The sequence below is a fragment of the Pholcus phalangioides genome, unplaced genomic scaffold (genome assembly GCF_987345545.1).
Source record: "Pholcus phalangioides strain wild (caught in Gottingen) unplaced genomic scaffold, Ppha-v1.0 ptg000007l_1, whole genome shotgun sequence".
In the NCBI taxonomy this organism is placed as follows: domain Eukaryota; kingdom Metazoa; phylum Arthropoda; class Arachnida; order Araneae; family Pholcidae; genus Pholcus; species Pholcus phalangioides.
The window spans coordinates 37,698,533-37,723,047 of record NW_028301600.1 but is presented as its reverse complement, the minus strand read 5'-3'; the positions used below and the strand labels follow the sequence as shown (position 1 = coordinate 37,723,047).

The 24,515-nt window shown below is 34.6% G+C and overlaps 1 protein-coding gene across 7 annotated transcripts in view; it reads right to left on the bottom strand.

Annotated features, from left to right (window-relative positions):
- LOC149085243 (WD repeat-containing protein 17-like) overlaps positions 1 to 24,515 on the bottom strand; it is a 116,538-nt gene that overhangs the window by 12,141 nt on the left and 79,882 nt on the right. For 3 of the 7 annotated variants that reach the window (XM_089233130.1, XM_089233129.1, XM_089233132.1), the window contains exons 16-26: positions 23,380 to 23,538; positions 23,166 to 23,230; positions 22,793 to 23,011; positions 16,705 to 16,804; positions 16,117 to 16,253; positions 15,916 to 16,027; positions 11,395 to 11,536; positions 10,178 to 10,280; positions 8,337 to 8,438; positions 4,228 to 4,332; positions 7 to 163 (exon numbers count right to left, since the gene is read on the bottom strand). In XM_089233130.1, coding sequence (XP_089089256.1) covers positions 7 to 163; positions 4,228 to 4,332; positions 8,337 to 8,438; positions 10,178 to 10,280; positions 11,395 to 11,536; positions 15,916 to 16,027; positions 16,117 to 16,253; positions 16,705 to 16,804; positions 22,793 to 23,011; positions 23,166 to 23,230; positions 23,380 to 23,538 — 1,401 coding nt within the window. Of the gene's footprint in view, positions 1 to 6; positions 164 to 4,227; positions 4,333 to 8,336; positions 8,439 to 10,177; positions 10,281 to 11,394; positions 11,537 to 15,915; positions 16,028 to 16,116; positions 16,254 to 16,704; positions 16,805 to 22,792; positions 23,012 to 23,165; positions 23,231 to 23,379; positions 23,539 to 24,515 lie in introns of those variants that run through there. The other 4 variants (XM_089233133.1, XM_089233134.1, XM_089233136.1 and 1 more) reach the window with 4 other exon arrangements.

Sequence of the window (24,515 nt, the reverse complement as noted above, 5' to 3'; positions counted from 1 at the left end):
ACTTACATGAATTGGAGTTCCTCGCAAATAACATTTATGTTGGTCAGAGTGTCTAGGCAACTGTGAACCACTAACCATTGTAACTCCTAGGTCACCAAACGGCTCATTTTCAAAAGCACGAGAATACATTTCATTATAAGCAGCTCTCTGATCATCTGTCATACTATGATTTAAAGCATAGCAAAAATTTTACTAAAACAGTTTCAAGAATATTAAAACATGCTTGACTATAACACTAATAAAATGTTATTATGAAGTGAATTTCTTTGTGAAGAGAAATGGATGTAAAAAAAATCCAATGAGTTGTATATACCATTAAAAAAAGCTGTGTAACTTCAGTCCGGCTAATCTATTCTTTTGACTGCTCTTTAAATTTGTGGCCAAATCACATAAATACAGTTATACCTCAGCTAACGAACGCCTTATACATGTAATACTGACACGTACTGAACATACGTGTAATACTGACATGTCGTTCATGTTGCAAGGAGGTGTAATGTTATTAAAATTAAAAAATACACTTTTTATACATTCCCCGTGTGCCCAAAAACCCAATTAGAAAGTTGTTGCCCTGCCTCTCCTGATGCCAAAAAAAAATCCACATTTCTAATTGCAATATTCGGCTAAACGGTTTTCCTGCATTTAATGCTGTTTTTCCCCCAACTTTCCTCTGTTTTTCGAATTCAAACATCTCAGTAAATATTGTACTTGAAAACGTGGAATGTTTTTTGTTGGCATCAGGAGAGACAGAGGATTGAATTTATTTCACTGGCTTTTGGACACAACATTACGTCCCTGATCGTAAAGGGGTTAACTATCAAATGACATACATGCATTGAATAGACATTGTGCTGCTTTTACAAAATATAGCATCATGTATAGGGTGTCTCAGAACTCTACTGCCAAAATAAGAGAGGTGATAACAGGGCCGTCTTAAGATCATCATGGGCCTCCGAGCCAAGTGATTTTTCTAAAGCTCTATCTGGAAAATTCTCGAAAATTACTACTTCTCGTTTTTCTGAGACTCCTCTTCTCTTGAGGTTCCTGGGTGGGCCCATGCGTTAAGATGGCAATGAGTGAAAATACACATCCGGAGGAATGTTGTTTCTCCGAATCTTGTCTGCTCCATTGGATAATAAATCCAAGCTCCAGGGTCACAAATGACTTATTTTCTGTGCATGTTAACATAAAATTCAAGCCTCCGGCCCAAAAAAAAGTCCTAAAATAACCCAGGAATGAGAAGAAAAAATATTTTCCTTACAAATAATACCATTAGAGAGAAAAGGGACAATGTTTTTCCTCCTTAATTGCCTGTGACTGGAAAGAAATTTTCATGTACATGTTTTCAACTTCTGAAGGGGGTAATATCCCCCGAATAAGTGGGTTGAGACCCTGGATTCCATTGAAAAAAATTGTTTTTCTTCAAACATACTATCATCTCTTCAGGTGGTAGAATTCTGGGACACCTTGAACTGTATTAAAATCTTCAGCCATTTGGCTTCCCATGTCATATCTTGTTCTGCTGGTTTATTTTCATTCATTCAAATATCAACTGCTTTTGCTGTGATATCTTCAATCTGAGTAAATATTTTGATTTAAGAAAAAATATGTCTTCTTCCCTCCCCACAACTCACACTGACAGAATTCTAGATTGGTATGATATGCACAGATTCTGTATTGTGTTTTTATTTATATTCATTTTATACAGTGGTAGAAGAAATTATGGGTAATATATTTTAATAATACAGGGTGAATCTGACCTATTCTGCCAAACGAAAGAGGGTGATAGATGAGCCCAAGTGGATCATGAAACACCCCACCAACTCTATCCTATCACAAACCATTTTTGAGTTATGGTGGATAATCGATTATGGAAAAATAAATGTGTCTAGTCTAAAACACCTCAATTTGTGAAGTTCTGAAAGACCTATACAAAAACTATGCATACATTTGGAAAGAACAGAAAAAATGCTATAAGGTGATACCATTTTCATTATGGTATCACCATCTGGTTTTATTGGTAAGCTACAAGCGCTGAAAGATTGACAAAGTTCAAAATTGAATTGTCGTCAAAATTTTTAATCGCCAATTCTGAAAAATCCTTCCAGTTACAATCGATTCGCCAAAACTTGTCCATTTCCAAAAAAGCTTACAATAAACTATATCAGTTTTCTGGTTCCGGAGAAATGTAGTCTTTTGTTTGTAATAAATCACTGAAATCAGCATTTGTTGAAGTTCGACAAAAATTCGGAATTGGTGGTTACAAATATTGGCAACAATTTCATTTTGCACAAAAAATCCTGCAAGGTGACACTACCTCTATTTATAGCATATCCATATTTAATGGTGAGCTACAAGCGCTGAGAGATCAGTGAAATTAAAAATCAAATTGTGGCCAAAACCTACTGAAATTACTTTGGCAAATGCAGATTTCAGGGATGTATTGCAAACAAATGATTAAATTTCTCCTGAACTAGATAACCAATTTGATTTATTCTAGACTCTTTCGAAAGCTGGTGGAATGGACAAGTTTTTGGCAAATTTGACCGATTGTAGCTAGAAGGGTGTTTACAGAATTGGCACTGACAATTAAAAATTTTGTCAACAATTCAATTTTGTACTTCAATCTTTCAGCACCTGTAGCCATCCTGTAATCCAGATATTTCAATGAAATTTGTGAGGCCGTATAGGATTTTTCCTGCGCTTCCCAAATATGTGCTTAGTTTGAGTGTAAGTCTCTCAGAAACTTCACAAATTCAGTTTTCTTCAGATTTGATGATTTTTTTTCCATAACCAATTATCCACCATAACTCGAAAATGATTCGAGATAGACAGGGTTGGTAGGTTGTTTCATGATCCACTTGGGCTCGTCTATCACCCCCCTCATTTGGCAGAATAGGTCGGATTCATCCTGTTAAGTAAAAAATGGTGATTGAAAAATTCTGACTGTGCTACTTTTTTTTAATTTTTTATTCAGCGATGAAAAATGATGTCTTGAAAACTCACAATACTTTTTCAGTACTATAACAATGCAAATGGAAAAACTATAAGTCCCCTCTTTTTTCCCCAAGTCGCTTGCCTAGCCATAAGGGTGTGCAAATAAGGTACCATTTCTGGGAGCCCCTCAAATAATTTGATGTGGTTGTCTTCTGCGAAGTTTGATTCATAAAGATGGGACGAGGCACAAGGTAAGATTATTTTCTCGATAAATTGGATTGAATATTTATATGTCCAAGACACAGCTTAACAATTTCCTGTAGGCCATTTTCTTTCACAGATTAGCAAAGAATTGCAATAATTCAAGATGCAAACAAAAAAATTTCTTCAGATAATATTGTGAACGTTTTAAAACTCTTGTACCAGTAGAAATGCAATGTCCACAATATAAGACTTAGATGATTGATACCTGTGTTCGAAAAAAAAAAAAGGGCTTCCACCCTTTATGAGCATGTATAGTGATGAGATTAGAATTAGCTAAAAACATTTAATTTCAAAGGAGATAAGCATTTGAAATTTTATAGTCTTTATAAGAGTTATAATCTGAAAAGAAAACATTTTACCATTCATTCCCCTAAAATTGGACATTTAGGAAATAAATTGGACACTACTGGTTCTTTTCTGTGAATAATTTTTTTTTGTTCACGTCTTGAATTATTGCATTTTCCTCCTCTGTTAAAAAAAACGGCCCACTCGCCATTTTATACCAAGAATAAAATTTGCTGTTCTTTAGGAAATTGTCAAGCAGCATCTTGGACAGATTAATATACTACCTAATTTCTCAAAAAATTAAGCTACATTTTTTAAAAAAAATAGGATCTTACCTTTTTCTACAAGAGATAGCGTTTTGCCTCAGTCCATCTTCATGAATCGAACTGCACAAAAAAATCATGTAAAATTATTCAAAAAGCTCCCAGAAATGATGCCTAGTCATAAGGATATGCAAATAAGGTAAGTGACTTTAGGAAAGGGGAGAGAAGGCCTTATAGGAGAGTAGCCTTATATAACATTTGCATGGTAATGATAAAAGATAAAAAAAATTGTGCTGAAAAGGTATTAGAGATTTTCCAATGAGTTTTCAAGATATATCTCATCGGATTCATCATCTCTGAAAAATTTTTTTTAAAAAGTAACAGTCAGAAGTTTTCAATCGTCATTTTTCACCTGGCTCTACAATTTCTTCCACCAATATATCATGCAGACAATTAATAATTTGGAACTTGCATGTACCCATTCATTGAGGATTTACGTGATGCCATCCATGTATTTAATGTGGTTTCAACAAATTCTTCTGTCAAGGAACACTCAAGATTATGTACTTGCCTTATCAAACTTCTGTAAAGAAATATCTATTAGTGAACACTGAGAATGAAAGTCGAGTAAGAAAATGGTAACTAAATAACTACCACACTGCCTCGATAAACAGAGAGATGGGTTTTAAAGAACACCAGTAATTTTCGGAATTCAATTTTAGTTTGAATGCTTATTAAAACTATGCTATCACTTAACACTGGTTGTTAATCCTTAGTAAGACAGGCACTGGCGTATGCGAGGAAAGAATAGAGTTTGCCCCCACATGAGATGAGTGTTAAAAAGGAAATCACACTTCCCTTGAGAAGAAAGATGAACCTTGAGAATCCCTAGAGAAAATCCTGCATATGCTACTGACAGGAGACCATTTACAATACTGAAAAGTGATAATTTTATTCATGAATTTAAACTGTACAGGAGACTGACAAACTGAATCACGAGACAAAAATAATAAAAACATTTAGAATCAATTTTATTCTAATATTAGTGCTTCAAACTAAATGGTTTTTTACCTCCATTTTCTTTACACACTATTCACACCAGGGCAGTTTGGACTTTTGGAAAAGGTTAATTGTGTTATTGATGACACTCAGTGTTGAATTGTTTTAATTCATTGAAGTTTGCAATCCATCAAATTTCTCTATAATATGTGATCTTTCATACAAAAGATTGGATGCCAAACGGAGATGGATGAAGTTTGGAAAGAAAATTCAAATGCCCTGTGGGGAATCAAACCACGTACCTCTCACAATCTGGGTCAGTGCTCTACCACTGAGCTACAGTGGACCAACACTTTCCTTCCCTTACAGTGTATATGTGTGCTGAATGGGACAGCACATGGATAGCCTCCTGAATGAGCTAGTAGCTCTTAATAGCAATAGCCTCCAGATGGTGACATATAAAAAGAAATGATGTCATTCTTCATTGTTCATACCAAGTACAATAAGTGTGGTAAGGCCTGCTCTTGGCTTGTCGCTGTCACATATTATTTGGCATTCGGATTGCAGTCCTGAAAATTTTCCCTTATATGTGTATGGGTCATTCAAACTCATTATGTTTACTTTATATTTAGCTGTATCAGATTTCAATTGTGTCATTGCTTTGATGGCATGGTTTAAATTAAGGTGTCCACACTTAATTGGTATGGGACGAAGTAATGAAACAGAGTATACCAAGCATAGATTATTAGAGCTTGGTCGTTTGGTTCTCCACAGATGCATGTGAATTATCTTTCCTAACTCCATCTATTTCCACTTGGTATCCAGTCTATCATACTTTGTATGAAAAGCGGAGAATAACATAGTTTCTTTTTATATGTCTTTATCGGGGGTTGGGGGGGCTATTGTCATTAACAGTTAATAGCCAAGTCAGGAGGCTGTCCACCCGCAGTCCCATTCAGCACACATATATACTCTAAGGGGAGAAAATGGCGGTCCTTTGTAGCTTAATGGTAGAGCACTCACCTGGATTGTGAGAAGTTGGTAGTTTGATTTCCCACAGAGGCATGTGAATTTTCTTTCCAAATTTCATCCATTCCTGCTTGGTATAAGTTTTACAAAATAGGAAAGACTGTATATCCTTGCAATTTTTTTAACACACAAGGCTATTTTTTTGTAATAGGCAAGCACTTTAAAGGCAGGCCTATGCCCTGTAATAGATAAGTCAGAACTACTACTCATAACTAGATACTGCCGGAATTTCTTCTCGGGGGGAGAACAGTGTCTAAGATCCCTTCCCTGACTATAAGTTATATTATTAATAGATTCAATTAAAATGGATCTGAAGCAATTAGTAAATGACACATTTTTCAAAGAAAAACTTTTAATATCTGTAAGAAAGAATTAACTTCAAATTCACTTATACTGTTATTTACGCTACATTATCATTCATTGTCTCTATCAAAAGCAATGCAGTATTTCAACATTCTTTCCTTTAGAATTTTTCTCTGGTTCAAATGACATGTATTTTTTAATGTTCCTTTCAAAATCATTCAAATATGCACACTCAGTGGTGCTGTAAATTAATACTTTTTGCATCATATCAATGGGCCGGTTCGAGATGGCAACAACTCAAAATTCCCTGTTTTGAGATATTAGTGTTTTGAAGATTCACTTTGTATGAAATTCAAAATGGGAGTCCAGTGACATTTAATTGCAGTGGGGAGCATATAAACAAAGTTTAGAGCTAGGGTGTCAGGAAATATTTAGAGGCGTTTCCTACCATTTTCATGTTGTACATAATTAAAAAATGCAATTTTCTGAGTTGCTACCGTCTTGAACCAGCCCGTTGATATTTACCAGTCATCTGGGCATATTTAGCATCATAGATTTAAATGTTGTTGTAGCACTCTGTGCCAAACATTATATTCAGATGTGAGTTGTTGGAATCAATACCAGTTATGAGGAAGATGACCAAATTTCTTCAATGAAAATACAGGATATTATACTAATTGTCGCAAAAAAGTTATACTGTGAAATTTGAAACTATCCTAAAATTGTTGAAAAATTGTCAATGATGAATAATAAAGGACCTACACAAATCTGTAGTAAATTAAAATGTATTTCCCAAACAAAATGTTGAAGCATAACAAATATTTTGGATGAAAATTTATATTTGTAGTTATAATTACCTTAATATGATTTATAAGTTATAAAAAAAATTATCTTCATACACAATTTAAGTAAAAATTACATACTCATATGAAAAAAATTCTATAAAAATTTTAGGACAGAAAAAAATTAAAAACATGGGAATTTCCTGTAAATGGTGATAAAGGTGAATGTCCTACCGGTCATAAAGGTAAGTCTAATTCTAAAAGAAAAAAAAATTAAACATTTAAGACTATTTGAACACAAATATACAGTAATACCTTGATTTTCGTTAACTTAAGTTATCGTCAGTTTCGGTTTTTGTTGATTTTTTCCAAGAAAAATTTGTCTCAGTTATTGTTGGTTGGCTCAGATTTATTTCGTCTGCATGCCCACCTTGCTGCTAATTTTAGTTCTCGTGCTCAATGTGGCATTGTTTGTCATTGTGCAAGCATCACCCCATATGTCTAGCCAAACAATTCCATGGGACCAAACAAAGTTTCCAGAGCCAGTAATTCTTCAGAGAAGGTCATATCCCATTATGGGCCAATCTTAAAGAGGCGGCAGAAACAGACCTTTTTGGACAATCTTCTTGAGTGACATAGGTCCACTGACTCTGAAGCTGGTCCTAGTGCCAAAAGACGAAGAGGGGAAGTGACCCCAAATAGTGCCTTGATACCCAAGGTTCTCATGGAGGGGATTCCCCTTTAAAACAACATCTGCACCTCTCTTCTCCCCCCCCCCCCACTTCTTGCCATCTTCCATATGTCACGAAGAGTCTTCAGAAAAGTATGAAAATGCAAATGACATGTTAAATGTTCATTTATTCTTTACATTAGTCTGTTATATTCATTTTATATTAATTTCAGATTTCGCAATTGTTTTCACGTAGATTATCAACAAAAACTGTATCACTGTAATTTAATTGAAAATTCAGCAACAGTTTTAACTTATGTACCAGCGAACCATAAAAGTTTAAGGTAGTTAAAATTATCAATCTACACACTTCAGATTCTCGTTGTTAGAAAAATAAATTGTCTTAAACTCTCAATGGCATTTCTAAGCAGATTTTAAGGTTCAATAGTTACATTGCACTTTGCATGACATTAATAATAATTAGCTAGAGCAGCGGTTCTCAACCAGTGTTCCATGAAGCCCTGGGACTTGGGACTCTGTGTGCACTTCCCAGGGGTTCCACGGCTGCTCGAGGAGAATCAAATAAAACAATAAATTTGAAAAAATAATGAAAAGAGGCAAACAGGGCTCTGAGACAGAAATTATAGACTAAAAAGGTTCCGCCTGTCAAAGAAGGTGGAGAACCGCTGAACTAGAGCATCAAGGCAACTTATAAAATGATAATAAATAAATATTACATTATTTGATATAAATGAACTCAAGATTTTCTTCTGAATAGATCTAGTATGTATTAGAATTACTCACAGTGACTTTGAAAGGAGGGGTCCTACTACAGGTTCAAAGCCTTGTCTCATTGCAACAAGAGCACCTATGTAAGCATTATAAATCTGAAGTTCAAATCTATGTCTGAAAATTAATATGCATTAGTATACGTCAAATAAACCTGTCAAATACATAAAAGTATTTAAAATAACTTATCTGAAATTACAAATTGATGAAAAACATATTTGGGGAGAGGAATGTCAATAATCTCACAATTCACACACAAACTAATCTCACTATAATAATATTTTCTTTTATATTAAGAAGCATTTCGACCAACCCATGAATCATTTCTTCTAGGGGAGCAAAAAACAAACAACACTCTCTGGAATGATGCTGTATTGTAACCTCTGTGAGAATAATATTCCTAAATACAAACCTATCATCTTGCTCTGGCTTTTTTTGTCACATCAGTAATTTGATTCCGCATGCCTGGTACATTTGCATAGTCAAGTCCTTATACACCCTTTGGGCTATCTTGAATCATTGATTATAGAAATATACTTTTACTTGGAAAAATTATTCAAACAATGTGTTAATTTTAGATATGTAACTTATTTTACAAGGGCTTGTATATGTACCAAGATACAAAACTTAATTTTTCATATATGGTCCCTCTGTATTCAAACTTCCAATTGAAAAGTTGTTGCTTGTCTCTACTGAACTCAACAAAAAATACATTGTTTCCAAGTAGAATATTCATTAAAATATTATCCATTGAAAGTTAAGAAGGCATTCCAGAATTTTAAAAGTTTTAACAGACTGCAACTTTAAAGAATCTTTTGAATCTTTGTGCTGTTTATTCTCAAGTTTTTCCCTTAATATATGTTGTTCTTTTCCCTCATTTGCAGCAATTTTTGAATTTAAATAATTTGGATAATGCTTCGCTTCAAGGAACACAAATTTTGGGGGTGAGGTCTTAGTGGAGATCGGGAAATAGGGCAACAATTTTTAAATGGGACAATAATGCACAGGGGAACGTATAAAAAACTAAATTTTATGTCTCTGCACATATATGGCTTCTAGTAAAGTGATGAAAAATATCTAAAATGAGCATGTTAATATAAAAAAATAGTATTTCGAAAAATATATACAAAAACTTAAAATTCTATCATCAAGTCTGAAAATTACTTGTTTATTTTTAAAAACAAATTAGGTTTATGTATTGTTAATTTAAGGGAATTGTAAAACATGCATATCAACTTAAGCAGATACCAAGTTGGTGATTTTTCATTTGATCTTGCCCTAGAGAATTTTTAAATATAGTTTACGCTTGTACCTATACACCAATGAATTAAAAAATTTTTGATGAGCTATTTTTTATGAAAGGTTTCTGTGCTTACAGTAATCCTGACCTAGGTGGAATAAAACATTTTTTCTGTTGTTGAAAGATCTTTTCATTTGTAAATGAGAACGCGGTTGTTTGAAATGAGGAAAACTTTCTTCTCACTTGAAAAGGTTTGATCTAGCTTGCTCAACCAGCTTTTCTAAATGCTTTTAATTAATGCCACTGTCTGCAGCTTTCATTGTCAACAGGTTGAGTTTTCATGTTCCAAATAGTAGGAAGTATGAAAGCAACCATACCTCAGGGTGGGGGACAGAACCTTTGACAAACAAATGACCAAAAACAATGAATCAAAGAATTTTTGAAATATGCAAAGGCAATATGCTTTAAAATTTTTCAAACTGGCCAATGCACAGGCAATATTTAAAAATTAGTGGTGATAACACAGTAAAAATCATAGTTAAGTCCAATGCATGTGAGTTAGTGAGGTTCCCCATCAAATTTACATTGAGTGCATCTATATGTAGCTAATACTAACCTATCACAACGGTTGTCTTGCAAAACGTTAGATCGCACACATGACATACTACTCAACACTTGCCACAATGGATCAAGTTTCCATGATGAATGTTCAAGTGAATCTGTAAAAAATTAAATAATATTAATTACATAGGCAGAGATATGGGGGGAGGGGCCCCATCAAATATGTGGGCATGTAACCTAATATATGTGTTGACATTATTGTGCACCCTCCAGACCTTCAAGTCTATCTCCACTAATGATATGAATGTTTTAAATTACTGCAAAAGGTGAAATAAAATGCAATTCAAATATATTATTTATATGAATAATGATTAGAAAAGAACAGAAAAAAAATATTGTAGAACTTGGTTGGTCCCAATGTTTTTTCTAGGCTGCACACGGCCACAAATGCCTTCACACACAGTTTTTGCTGCACAAAAGAAATTCACTATATTGCGTAGGTAGCCACACGTGGTCCCGCATCTTGCAGTTGGGCCATAGAATGCGAGCCAATATCCCCATTAGAATGTCTTACCACAGAGAGCAACAGGTCTACAAACGGTATAAATATTCAATCATTACACTTCACTTCTGAAATATAGATAGCAGCACTGAAAAATCAGACACAACACTAGATACGCACTCAGACTGTTAGATACACACACTTACACTTCTGGCACAACTCACTAGGTAGTAAATTCTACATGGCGATAGACCTGAGTTGTGCTTGGATTGCAAGAAAAAAAAGAAAGAGAGTTGGGCCATATAGGCTGAGACATTGGTCGGCCTGAGGCCAAGATTTTTCATGGTTCCCTGGGCGGAGATACGTAAGGGCATGACCTGAAAAAGGCTCCACCTTTGATGCTGGGGTCAGAGGTGGAGTCGACTGATCTAATGTATATATGTATATATGAATTGACATCATCATCATCGTGCCCCCCCCCCCCAGACTTCCAAGTCTATCTCCGCTTATGCACGGTTCCTCTAAAGCAGGGGTTCTCAAACTTTTTCCACCTACGACGCCCCTTTCCCCTATTCAATGCTTATCTGCTAGCTATGCCGGCTCCCCAGAACTGTTTAACAAAGGATATTTTTGAAAAACCTTTTGGTCACTACTCCGCAGCGCCCCTGACTAACGTTGGATGCATACCGCTGCGCACAGTTTGAGAACCCCTGCTCTAAAGTAAATTTAGAGTGTAGAAAAGACTGAGAAACTACTATTTTTTTCAGTACCTTTTACATACTGTAGCCCCAAGTCTAAACCAGATTTTGGGTCTTCTGACAATAAATAATACTGCACTGCTTCCAAGATGTTTCCACTGTTTTGAGCATGCACTGCTTTTTCTGCACAGGAATCAATAGGAGGCAGTCCCGCCTGAATGAAAAAAAAACCCAAATAATACTTTTAAATGAATACCATAACACACAGCTATTTTGCACTATTTTTGACAGTTTTATTACGAAAAATGCATGCTTAGCAAATACAGACATAACAAATTTGTAAAATGATTTTTGAAAATGATATTGATATATTCTAAGACGATGTTGGAATAGGTTTATAGCCATAAAAAGCTCCAATTTTTTTTCAATTCTCATGAATTTTTTAAAATTTGATCAAAGTATAACACATAGGATCATTTCTTAGCAAGTCAATGTTTTGTAGCACTGTCGATCTACTTAAAACTTATTGTCGACCACATAGTACTATAGGAAATGGAAATATTTGATACCCATATTTTTATCGCCATATGTAAACTATAACAAAAATACAGCAACCCAATAAGAGCAATGAAAAACCAATAACTATGATAAAATATAATACACTGCCCATAAAAACAATTATGGTTGTCTTATCTTATGGATAACTTCTCGATTTATCCCAATGCATTTATCATATATGTGTTTTTAAATGTGTCAATTGGGTCAGGATTCATGACCCTGGGATAACTATTCCATTTATTCACAACCCTAATAGAGAAAAATTCCCTTTGGCACCACAACCGGGAATTGTTCCGTACCAACCGATATTGGTGCCCCCTTATCAAAGCAGTGGATTGACGGTGCATTAAGAACTCGTGGTCCATCCTGTTGAAAAATTTTAACATTTTGATGATATCACCAACACCTGTGTTACTCCGATGTAAACATTAAAAAAACCAAGTCTCTCTTCATAGCTTAAGCATGTGTAATCAAGAGCATGCATGGCTCTTCTCTGCATCCCTCTCAACCAAGTCTATGTCCCTCTGTAAATATGCTCTATAATCCAGGACAAACTAAGCCAAGGAAAAGTAGGAGGAGAATGAAACCAAGCATTCTGTATGCTTTTCGACCACTGCTGAACAATGTTCAGAAAACCTAAGCCACTCGTCAATGAGAAATCCCGAATTGGTGTCCCTAGTTGCAGCCGAGATAGTGATACCATTCAAAGCGTAAGTGATACATGGGTTGTTTGAACCAAAATGAGTGATCATGCACTAGTCAATGCTGAAAGTCATGCTTCATTCATTAGCCCATGCTGCAATCATATTAAAGTTTGCCTGAACCCTCTCCCCATGGGCGGAGATACGGGGGGGGGGGGGGGGGGGACCAGCGTCAAATGTGGAGTTGACTGATCTAATGTATATATGCATATATGAGTTGGCATCATCATCATTGTGCCCCCCAGACTTCCAAGTCTACCTCTGCCTATGCCTCTCCCTCTATCACTTGGATTCCTGATTATTCCCCCTCACAGCTTCAAGTCATCTGTGAATTTAGCCACAATCCCATCTATATCCTCATGAGCTTATTGATAAAAAGTGAAAATAGAATGAGACCAAGTACACTTCCTTGAGGAATTCCACTTGTTACACCTGTCCAAACAGAAAATGACTCGTTTATCATAACCTGCTGTGACATATCTTACAACCATGATTCTATCTATTTCAACACGTTGCCCCCAATGCCAATCTCATGTAAATGCTTCAAGAGTTTACCATGTTGGAACTGGTCGAATGCATTCTGGAAATCAAAATAAAACATCAACATTTTTCTCCTTTTCCCAAAGCTTTATTTATATGATCATAGAGGCAAAGAAGATTGGTTACACATGACTTCCCATTCCTGAACCTATGGTTTTCCGACAATACATTATTCTCACCCAGACTGGAACTAGAGGGGGCAGGGGGGACTGCCCCGGGCGGCGAAATTTAGGGGGCCAGCAGTTTTTAGGAAGGAACAAAGAACACAGTTATAAAATTACCAACTTTTAAAGTTGTGGGGGTGGCAAAAATCTTAGTTACAGCCCTGTTCCCATGAATCCACTTCATCAACTGCCCTTTGATAATTTCCAAAATTTGCAAGGGTGAGTTTGTCAAAAACTCTCTGGATTATAATTAGACGCAGTTTCTATACCACCCTTTTTAACTATTGGAACCACATTAGCAAGCTTCCAATCCTCTGGGATGATACCCTCAGCAACTCTACTTCTATAAATCTGTCCAACTGACCCCAACAGTTCATCAGCACATTAACTAAGAACCCTAAGATAAATATTATCTGGTCCTGGTGTTTTGCTCGCACATGCATTTTTTACAAGTTTTAGGACTCCCACATCTTGCACTTTAATTTTATTGAGGACTTTATCACCCCATGACAACCCATACTTTGGATATCACTATTAAAGACAGATGCCTTATTGACATACCTGCAAAATGATTTTGGGTCAGAGTCAATGTTATTTGCCAACCTAGATTCAACTACCTTTTTACTATCCCTTATCACTTTTTTCAATACCATTGTTTTATCAGTAAATGATTAGAGGTAACCTCTTCCACTTCTGTATTCTCTGAATGGCCTTCTCTTTTCAAAATAAAGATTATCCACATTATCCGTGAACCAGAGGGGGTGCAATGAACAAACTCATTTTTTTACAAACAAAGAGTATGACATCATACAAAACAGAAAAGAGTTTTGTCCTGAATTCTTCCCACTGACTTACAACACTCACTGATTCCAACCGGTTTTTGAAAATTACCACTAACCTTTCCCTCCGAAGTTTGAAGTTGGTTATTTGAAAACAAGGGACCATTTTATGGCTGTTGGGTTTATCCTCGAAGAAGCTACAAAGCAAACAATTCAATGATCACTATCACTAGAAGAAAAGTTGTCTTCAGCCAAAACATGGTCAACAAGATCTTTCACAAAAATTATTCATCACCAACTTAAAAAAATCTCTCATATTGATCTTCAAATAATGGGTTCTCCTTCGATACCTGGATAATTAAAATCCCCTAATATTACGACCCAATTATGTTCGCACATGTAAATAATTTCTTCATGATGCTTGGAGATATAGTCTGAATCCTGATTTGGTGGGTTCTGGCAAACTCATACAATAAGTTTATGACACTTTTTGTTTTCAAGCTCAAACCATGTAGTTTCACTTCTCTGCATGTTACACTCTCTAGCTTTTAAATATTATTTCCCTTAAATTAAGACTCCACCTCTTTTCCTATCAGATATATGTCTTGAAAAGGTATAGTATCTTGAGAGGTGTAAGGATTCATCCTCATCGTTTGCCCAAAATTCTGTAATAGCTATAAGATTTAGGCCTCCACTGCTATTCGTTTCTAAAAAATTTTTCTTATTACCCAAGCTGTTGGCATTTATTAGCACCCATTTTATTTGCTCTGTGATTTAGTGTGAATATGTGTTCACACTGAATCACCCTTTATGTTCATATTATCTTGTAGATCTATTTAACAATTTTCAAGATCATGCAGTTAAACTTTGGTTTACAAGCATAATTCATTCCATAGATGTGCTTATTATCTGAAACACTTGTATATTGAATCAGACTTCCACATAAGAAAAAATGAAATCTCAAATTAATTCCACAACCATTCTCCTCTTTTCAGCCACGATTCTTTTCAAAGATATAGTGCAGGTTGATTTGTTTTAAATTATTAGATTTCTACTTATTTTATATTGAAGGCTTGAGTATTTTTCCAATGATATAGCAGAGTAAGGGGGTTTGTTTGATTTGGACTGATTTGTTAAACCTAAGACCCTCAAACTATAAAAAGGTTTCATCAATACCATATGCATACTATATATTTTTCAAGTTTGTCTTTCACTAAAATAACAAAAAAAGAGAACCAAAAAATGCTTGAGACCAGTCCTTTAATTCGTTAGGGATGTTTGGGAAGATTGCTCTCTTCCTTGCTTATAGTGAGTGAAATAGGTAGCTTTTCAGGTGTGATTGTACGACACTTGACAGCAGTGTCATCTTAACGCATGGGCCTGGGAACCTCACAGAAGTGAGAAACAGTTACAATTTTTGAAAATTTGTCAGGTAGGGCCTCTGGAAAATCACTTGGCCCGGGGGGGGGGGCCCATGATGCTCTTAAGATGTCTCTGCTTAACAGACAAAGTGAACCCTCATATAGACTAGTGCTCATCTAGGAGTTTTTGGTGTACATAATACTTACATTGTTAGAAATATCTTGTTTATCAAGTCAAAATATCTTGAAAAAACTATAAACAAATTTTTCTTATCTTGCAAGGTATTGCTCGCTAATCCAGTCAAAACATGTTCAAAATTCTTGCTTATCTTGATAAACATTCATAAACAAAGTTGCTCGTTATCTGAAGTTTACTCTAAATGTAATGTATTTTTGAAACAAAATGTTGCTCTCTTGCAAATATTGTACTCCTGAATTTCAGAGTTGTACATTGCAGTTAAAAATAAAGAAAATGTGTAAAAAAATGTACCTTTTCATGGAGCTCATTCCTCTCAGGTAATGAAAGACTACAATTTGCACAAATTTGTAGCTTCTGTAATTCATTGTCAGGATAGAGATCAAGAACATTCAGTGCAAGTTCCCTGCAGAGTCATATAGTGTGTGTGAGTATTTATTAAAATATTTGGAAAAGGGTTAAAACAACAAACTCAGTTAAAATATATGTACTCACCATTCCTCATTATGTGCATAATGCCAAGAAATATAAGTTAAGGCACAAAGTAATTGTGTTCCTTCAAAATTAAGAGACATTGAAAGTGCAACTGCAAGCTCTAACTCATTTCCACGAATAAGTGCTTGCACAGCTTCCTAAAAAGATATTTTATAACATACGTCACTATTTAACCTATTAAACTATTCACTCACCACACACACACACAGTTACTAAATATATACAGTAGATTAGACCTCTAACCAAGGAAGTTGAATTGAAAATTCAATTTGTGTCCTATATGCTCATAAAAAATGAATAACATTTCTTGTTTATAATAAAACCGGGATTACACTATAAAAGTTTTGTAAAAGATCTTTTATAAAACTTGAAAAACAACAAATGAGCCTATTGGTCACATTCACTCAAATGTAATGTATGCACTTATTAGTTACATTTTTCAAGTTTCATAAAAGAACTTTTCTAAAACTTTTATTGTGTAATCCTGGCCTAATATTTTTAAGGCAAATAAACTTATTTATAAATTTGTAAAATAAATGTATAATGTTTATAGATAACTTGCATCTGTAAAAAAAAAAAATTCCTTACTTTAACATTATCAACAGCCAATTGGCAACAAGCAGCTAATACAGGTGACCCGCTGAGAAGATATCGTTCAGTTCTGCACTGAACATTTTCAGTGACAAGCCTAAAAAATGATTTCAATAAATGAAATGTTTAATTGCAATAGGTAAAGTAAAATATTTTTTTGAAATTTAAAGATTATTGTAAAAAATACTGTGGATTATTTGCATCTAGTGACTGAAAAAGGTCAAAGAAAATGTCTTAGGCAGGAAATTTTTTTAAAATGACTTAAACCAAGAAGATCTATCTGATCTTTCCGAAGAGTGATGTTAGTTACAACTTCCATGTTTAGTCTAAACTAGGATTTGAACCCATAATAATTTTATTACTTCGATATGGCAGAAATTGCTGATGGTAATCGAAGTAATTCATATGATAAGCTTCTATGAGTCCCCAGTAAAAAATCAGAAATGCTTATCATTTTATTTAGTAGCAATTTATCTGAAACTTATAGGCACTATTCTACAGTAGAACCTTGATTGACTAGAGGTAATGATTACAGAGTAAACTTGGATAAAAAGATCCCAAGTTAATACAGATGATCTCCTAAAAATGTGAAAAATATGTGTATGCTGTTCACGCATAAATTTATTTCAAAACAAATAAAAATTTAACTTTAATACATAATAGAAATGTAAGAATTATGCAAAAAAAATTTTTTAATAAATTTTACTGATTTTCCTACTTGTCATACGACAGTGAAAGGTATATGTGATGGGTCAACATTAATCTGACTGTGTGCCTTGATCGATAGAGACTTTGCTATTAAGCTTCTACTGTATTACACTATTGTTTGTCATTAATTTTTCTGTTTCATATTTTTCATTATCAGCACAAACTTTGATGTGTTTTTTAAGAGGCGGAAATGTGGTAGTTAAAGATTAATTTATTCAACAAATTGCAACATGATACGGAACATTGAAAAAAATTTAAAGTCATTCCTACACGAATGCCCAGTGCCATGGTATTTGAACAAAAGACAGAACTGAAGTGTGTAAGACACAGGAAGATCTCACTTTATATAGGCTGCTCAATGACGATCAAAGCTGCATTAACCACTTTACGATCAAGGATGTAATATTGCATCTAAACACCTGTAGAATAAACTCAAACAAGCTCTGTTTTCTTTCCTCTCTCCTCATCATTGCGAGGCTTTGCTGTAACCCTAAGAAGTTGTTCTTTTTAACTTCCTTTTACTTCTATAAAATTATTAGTGACTTTTTCCCACATATGATGTATCCTTCTACTATATACATACAGGGTGATTCAGAAAAGATGGGAAAAACTTTAAGAGGTGATAGTACACACCAATACAAACAATTGCCATCAAAGAATGCATGGTCTAACATGAAACGCAAATGCGCTAGCATGTTTCAAAACTGTCGCTCTACAAACGTTAAAACAGCATTTCTGCTGAAATTTATTGGGAGAAAAATAACACCATGCATGCAAATGAAACCTGGGAAAGAAGAAGAAACGTCCGGAAAATTCATCACTGAAAAGGCATAGAGTAAGTTTTGTCACAGAATTTCAGCTCACAGTTCACACAATTTCTTTATTTAAATTGATATCATTTTGAAATGACAAAATGGTAAACACGGTGCCGTCTTAATGCATGGACCCACCCGAGTACGGCATATGAGGTTTCAGAAGAAGAGGGGCCTTCATGAAAATTATATCTAGTACATTAGAATCAGTAAAAAATTAGAAATAATTTCAGGAGTAAAAGTAAGTGGATTTTCCAGGTAGGGCTTAAGAAAAAAAAAATGTGTGGCTCAGAGCCTATGATATGCTTGTGATGGCTCTGTGTGCATTTTTGGTTGTGCAATTCTCAATTATTGATGGGTCTTTTTAACATTTGAAAATAAACATTCTGTGGTGAGTCAGGGAAGTAGATGGTTTACTAAACTGCCCAGTCTAACTTCCATTGCGACCAGAAAAAGTTGAAATATTTCATGGGATAGTCAATATGGTTGATTTAACCGCTTTGCATACAAGGTTTTGGCAAGAAATTTGGATTATCTCTATTTAATCTGCAATAAATCTTGTAACATTGTGCTAACCTGCCTGCACATTAGAAAAATAAAAAAGGGGGAAAGAAAAAAATATATAAAAAGAAAAAGTGTAATAGATACAAATACAACACCACAACAGGCAAAATGCCCAGCGAGGTGGCTGAGAAAAAGATGCCCATAACAAATATGGATGTCATATATTTCAAAAATAAAGCAACCCAATTAAAAATGTAATTAGAAACATTATAAACAATATATACACATGATAAAATATTATACAATGACCATAAAGAATACTTATGGTTGTCTTATTCTAAGTATGAATAGCTTCTCCATTTACCCCAACATGTTTATCATACTTCTTTTTAAACGTGTCAATTGTGTTACAATTTACTACCTCCGGGGGTAAACTATTTCATTTATTGACAACCCTATTAGAGAAAAATTCCCCCTGCGACCCCATAATCTTGCATTGTCCCTTACCAATCGATACTGGTGTCCCCTTGTAAAAGCAGTTGATTGGCGGTGTACTAAAAGTTCATGGTCCATTCTATCCATCCCATTGAAAATTTTGAACACTTTGATCATATCTCCTCGACATCTGCGTTCATCCAATGTAAACATATTCAATAAATGAAGTCTCTCTTCATAACTCAAGCCCTGTGTTCCAATAAGGACATGTGTAGCTCTTCTCTGTACCCCTTCAACCAAGTCTATGTTCCTCTGTAGGTATGGTCTCCAAAACCTTACAGCATACTCCAGTCCAGGATGAACAAAACCTTGAAAAAGCGGAAGAATGACTTTAGGAGAATGCGAAGAGACCTTTTTGAAAATGAGACCAAGCATTCTATTCGCTTTTTTGACCACCGCTGAACAATGTTCAGAAAACCTAAGCCGCTCGTCAATGAGAATTCCCAAATCGGTGACCCTAGCTGCATCCGGGATAGTGACACCATTGAACTCGTAAGAGAATTGTGGGTTGTTCGAACAAAAATGAGCGACCATGCACTTATCAATGCTAAACGTCATGCTCCATTCATTTGCCCATGCTGCAATCCTGTTTAAGTTGGTCTGGAGCAACTCCCTATCACTTTGATTCCCAAGAACCCCCATTAGCTTCACATCATCTGCAAATTTGCTAGTTATCCCATCGATACCCTGATCGAGTTTATCGATAAAAAGTGAAAAAAGTATGGGGTCAAGGACACTTCCTTGAGGAACTCCACTTGTGATGCTTGTCCAACCAGAGAATTCCCCGTTCACCATAACTCATTGCGACCTATCTCTTAACCACGATTCTATCCAATTCAGCAAGTTGTCCCCGATTCCAATCTCGTGTAAACACTTCAAGAGTTTACCATGTTGGACCCGATCGAATGCCTTCTGAAAATCAAGGTAAACAACATCTACATTTTTGCTCTTACCCGAAGCCTTAGTCACGTGATCATAGAAGCAAAGGAGGTTAGTTACACATGACTTCCCCTTCCTAAACCCATGCTGAATACATTATTTTCGTCTATCCACTTCACAAACTGCCTTTTGATAATAATTTCCAAAATTTTCGAGAGAGAGCTCGTCAAACTCACTGGACGATAAGGTAGATAAGAAATTTTTTCCTATAATCTGCTTTTCACCCTCACCCTACATGTTCTCTTTTGCTCTTACATGTATAATAGAAAGGTACATTACATGCGTGGAAAAAAATCATTAACAGGAGTATGAAAGAACAGAGGGAAAGAAAGAGCAAATTCTCCCCCCCCCCTATAGAGATAGGGTTACTATAAAGCTCTGCGATGGTGAAGAGAGAGAAAAGAAAATGCAGAGAAATTGTTTGAATTTGTTCTACTGGTGTTTGGACATAATATTACACCCGTGATCATAAAGAGGTTAACCCCTCGAATGTTACAAATCCTCTCTCTCAATTGAGAAAGAGGAAAGTGGCCCGCCCCTTTCATGATATGAATATAGTTTTCTTTAGTTTCTTATATAAAAAACTTCCAATAATGATCATTCCTCCATTTTCAGACATTTTTTAGGTCCGTGGAATAGAATTTAATGCACAGTATTTCACTCTGTAATAGCACAAAAGTTTTCAGTGCCAATGTGGGAGGAGGAAAGAGGTATTTTAGTGAAAGATCTCATTGTATAATGCAGGCCTCTATTGATTTGGATAATCATTGTCATAGATGAAGAGCAGCGCCAGATTGTTTTATTGTTGGGAAAAAAAAGAAAAAAAAATTTTTTTTTTAAAACCCCATTTCTCTATTCCGCAAGTGTGAAGCCTGTTAACGTTTGGAGCCATGTGCTGCTGCAGTTTTCACCCATTCTGTGGGGGAGGAAGGAGGGTTCCGAACGCCAGAATAAATATTAAATAAAACAGTGAATACAAACATTTACATGATTTGATTTTTTCTTTGCAGACCCCTGAACTTCTAATCAACCGAGTTGGACTGAATGAGAGTAGGTAAGTCAAGGAACTGCAACATTGTGTCAAAAATGAACAAGTTATTGCCATTGCACCTAACATTATTTAAGAATATAATGACTTATATTTATTTGGTTTTATATAGGACTTCATATAATTTCTGAGATCAGAAAATCATACATAGGAAAAATGCATTGACATAATATGCTCGCATTGTTTGTTTACAAATTTATTTTAAAATATATCCCCTCAGACAAAAACAAGTGGGGAAAAAAGATGATTTTGAATGAAAAGAACATGTTTTCAATCTCTCACATGAAAGGTTTTAGGGTTGCTTTGTTAGGCGCACACACACAGCATAACAATAGCAGTGAAGGAATGGTGTTTCTATTTTGTCCATTCAACTCCTGACATAATATTACGTGAGAAACACTGGATAGGTTGAAAATACATTTGATGCACTTGGTTTATTTATTTAATGAAAGATGCTACTCGAACTTTTAAAAGTATTATTTAAGTCTATTGAAATTGGGCTGTGGGTAAATCAACAATTCAGCAGTGGTTTGTAAATTGTGATACAAAATTTCTGTCTGGAAGAAAAGCATCAGAGCAAATGACAATGCCATTATTGAAAAAACTAAAGAGAACTGAAAATTGACTAAAGACTTAGCAGAAATTCTTATGGATCCATTTCAAAAATAACATGTTTCAGCGTCAAATAAGCCAAACTTATTTTGAGGCCTTGTACGTCTTTGTTCACTCGAAAAAAAAAATTGCATCAGATAGGCAAGAATTTTTCATTATCCCCACTAAATTCTACTGACTAATTGCACAATCTCACTTTAATTAAATTCACTCAACTATGTTTTCAGAAAAAAAAATGCTTTGCTGATGAAACAAAATTTTTAAACCAAATAAGAAACAGCTTGAAGTTGTGCAAGAAAATGAAGGATAGTTGATAAGGTTTTCACGGCCATCATTTGATAAAAATTGTTTTTTCGGGTTCGAAGACCGTCGTCCATTTGAGTTGGTTCTCAACGTTTCCCCAACACTAGTGGTTGGCATCATCAGGAGAAATGATAAACTTTGATCCAGTTTATCATTTCTCCTGATGATGCCAACCACTAGTGTTGGGGAAACGTTGAGAACCAACTCAAATGGACGACGGTCTTCGAACCCGAAAAAACAATTTTTATAAAATGAAGGATGTTTCAAAGAACAGTGGCATAGACTCAAACTTTTCTACTTGCTCAATTGTTTACAAATATATATATATATATATATATATATATGTTATACTGTATATATATATATGTATGTATGTATATTAATTTTCTGTACAACTCAAGTACACAACACAAGTACCTACTAATTTAAAATTAATTATAAAAAATATTAGAATTATATTATGACATAATAATAAAAATCGGCTAGTGAAAATTATAATTATATTTTATCATGTTGTGTTGTCATTAAATTGAAATGCTGTTAATTGTTAAAATTAAGTTGTCATTAATCTTTAAATTAAATTAGAAAAAAAAATACTTCCATCAAATAATTCATAAATCAAGCAAGCCAGAAAAAATTATAAATCAAGAAAAATATCAATTACTGTTCAAAATTCAAATCTGATCTTTCTACTTCTTTTTCAACTTTTTCATTTGGTAATGACATTTTTATTAGACCTTCAGATGCAGCAACAGCTACAAGGAAAGCTTTATCAAGTAGATTTTGACTTTTGTAAAATTTGAGCAGCAACTCTATGTTTCCAGTAGCAATAGCTAAGGGAACAACTTTTTCATTGTTTTCTTTGATCAGTGCATTTATCCACCTGAAAAGATTTACACAAATATATTTTTTTTATTTGAGCTATTGATGATTTTCACATGTAATAAGTTATATAATGATCGTATGAAAAAGTATTATTTCAAATAAAATAACAAATACACACACTATTTAAATAGAAACAGTTGATAATAATAAACCTGGTGTTAAGTTCTTTCCAATATTTCAAAGAAACACCTGGAGCAACAGTTACAGCATCGTGCCACTGAAAAATAATGGTGATCAAATTGAAAATCACATTTTTTATTTTATTTCTACAATTCATAACAGTTTAGCAATTATAAAAGAAAAGTGTACATTCAAACACATGTAATGCGTGTAACGTGTAGATAGCAATAATAAATGAATTTGTACCTCATTCAGCTCAACTTTTATTTCACAGTATTTTTTCAGGTTTCCAGTTAATAAATGATGCTCAGCTGAATCCCTTAAACATTGATCTTTACTTGGAGCACCAATTCCACCTGCACCATATCTTGTCATTTTCACAAGTTCTTTGCCACAAGCTTCTCCCTGGAATACAAGCATTGAGAATTCAAATTGAAGTTTGTAAGGGATGCAGCACAATAAAAAGTTTGAGAACCACTGCTCTAAATACATTTGTTTCAGTTCAAATCCCAAAGTATGGATAAATACATCTTCAAATATAAAATTTCAAGGTGAAAATTTGAAGAAAAAAAGTGAAATGAGATTAAAATCAATTGGTGCAAACAAATTACAAAAATAGAATATTGGAAAAGAATGAAAAGTAAAAAGAACAAAAAATTTTGTACAGAAAAATTCAACGCAAGAATCTCACACTATAGAAGTGAAACTTCTAGGTTTGGCATGACTAGCTTCACCTCAATTAAATTTAATTTTAATTATTTAAAATTGAATTTAGAAATTTTAAATTTAATTTCAAATAAGATTGATCTTGTTAACCCCTTATTTTTTTAAACCTTCTTCCCCCCTAAACCTGGTCTACTTTATCCAACTGACCCCTTAAACCTCAAGACACCATCTGTCCCGTAGAATTCTAACGCATCTGGCATCATATGGAATCACAATTGAACCCATTGTAAACCCTGTGACCAGATTTGTTTACTAAAAAATTTCTGACAATAATCAGACTTGGCTCTAAATTAGAGGGGGTGGGGCTGTCCAACACAAACCATCCAAACCAACTCTTTTCGTCCACCCAACTTTATTTTCTTACACGACCGAATGTCTATAACCCCTTATTTTTTTAAACCTTCTTCCCCCCTAAACTTGGTCTACTTTATCTAACTGACCCCTTAAACCTCAAGACACCATCTGTCCCGTAGAATTCTAATGCGTCTGGCATCATATGGAATCATAATTGAACCCATTGTAAACCCTGTGTGACCAGATTTGTTTACTAAAAAATTTCTGGCAATAATCAGGCTTGGCTCTAAATTAGAGGGGGTGGGGCTTTAGTGCAGGAGTGAAGAGTAAGAAGAAAAAGGAAAAAGTGAAGCGCTCTGGAT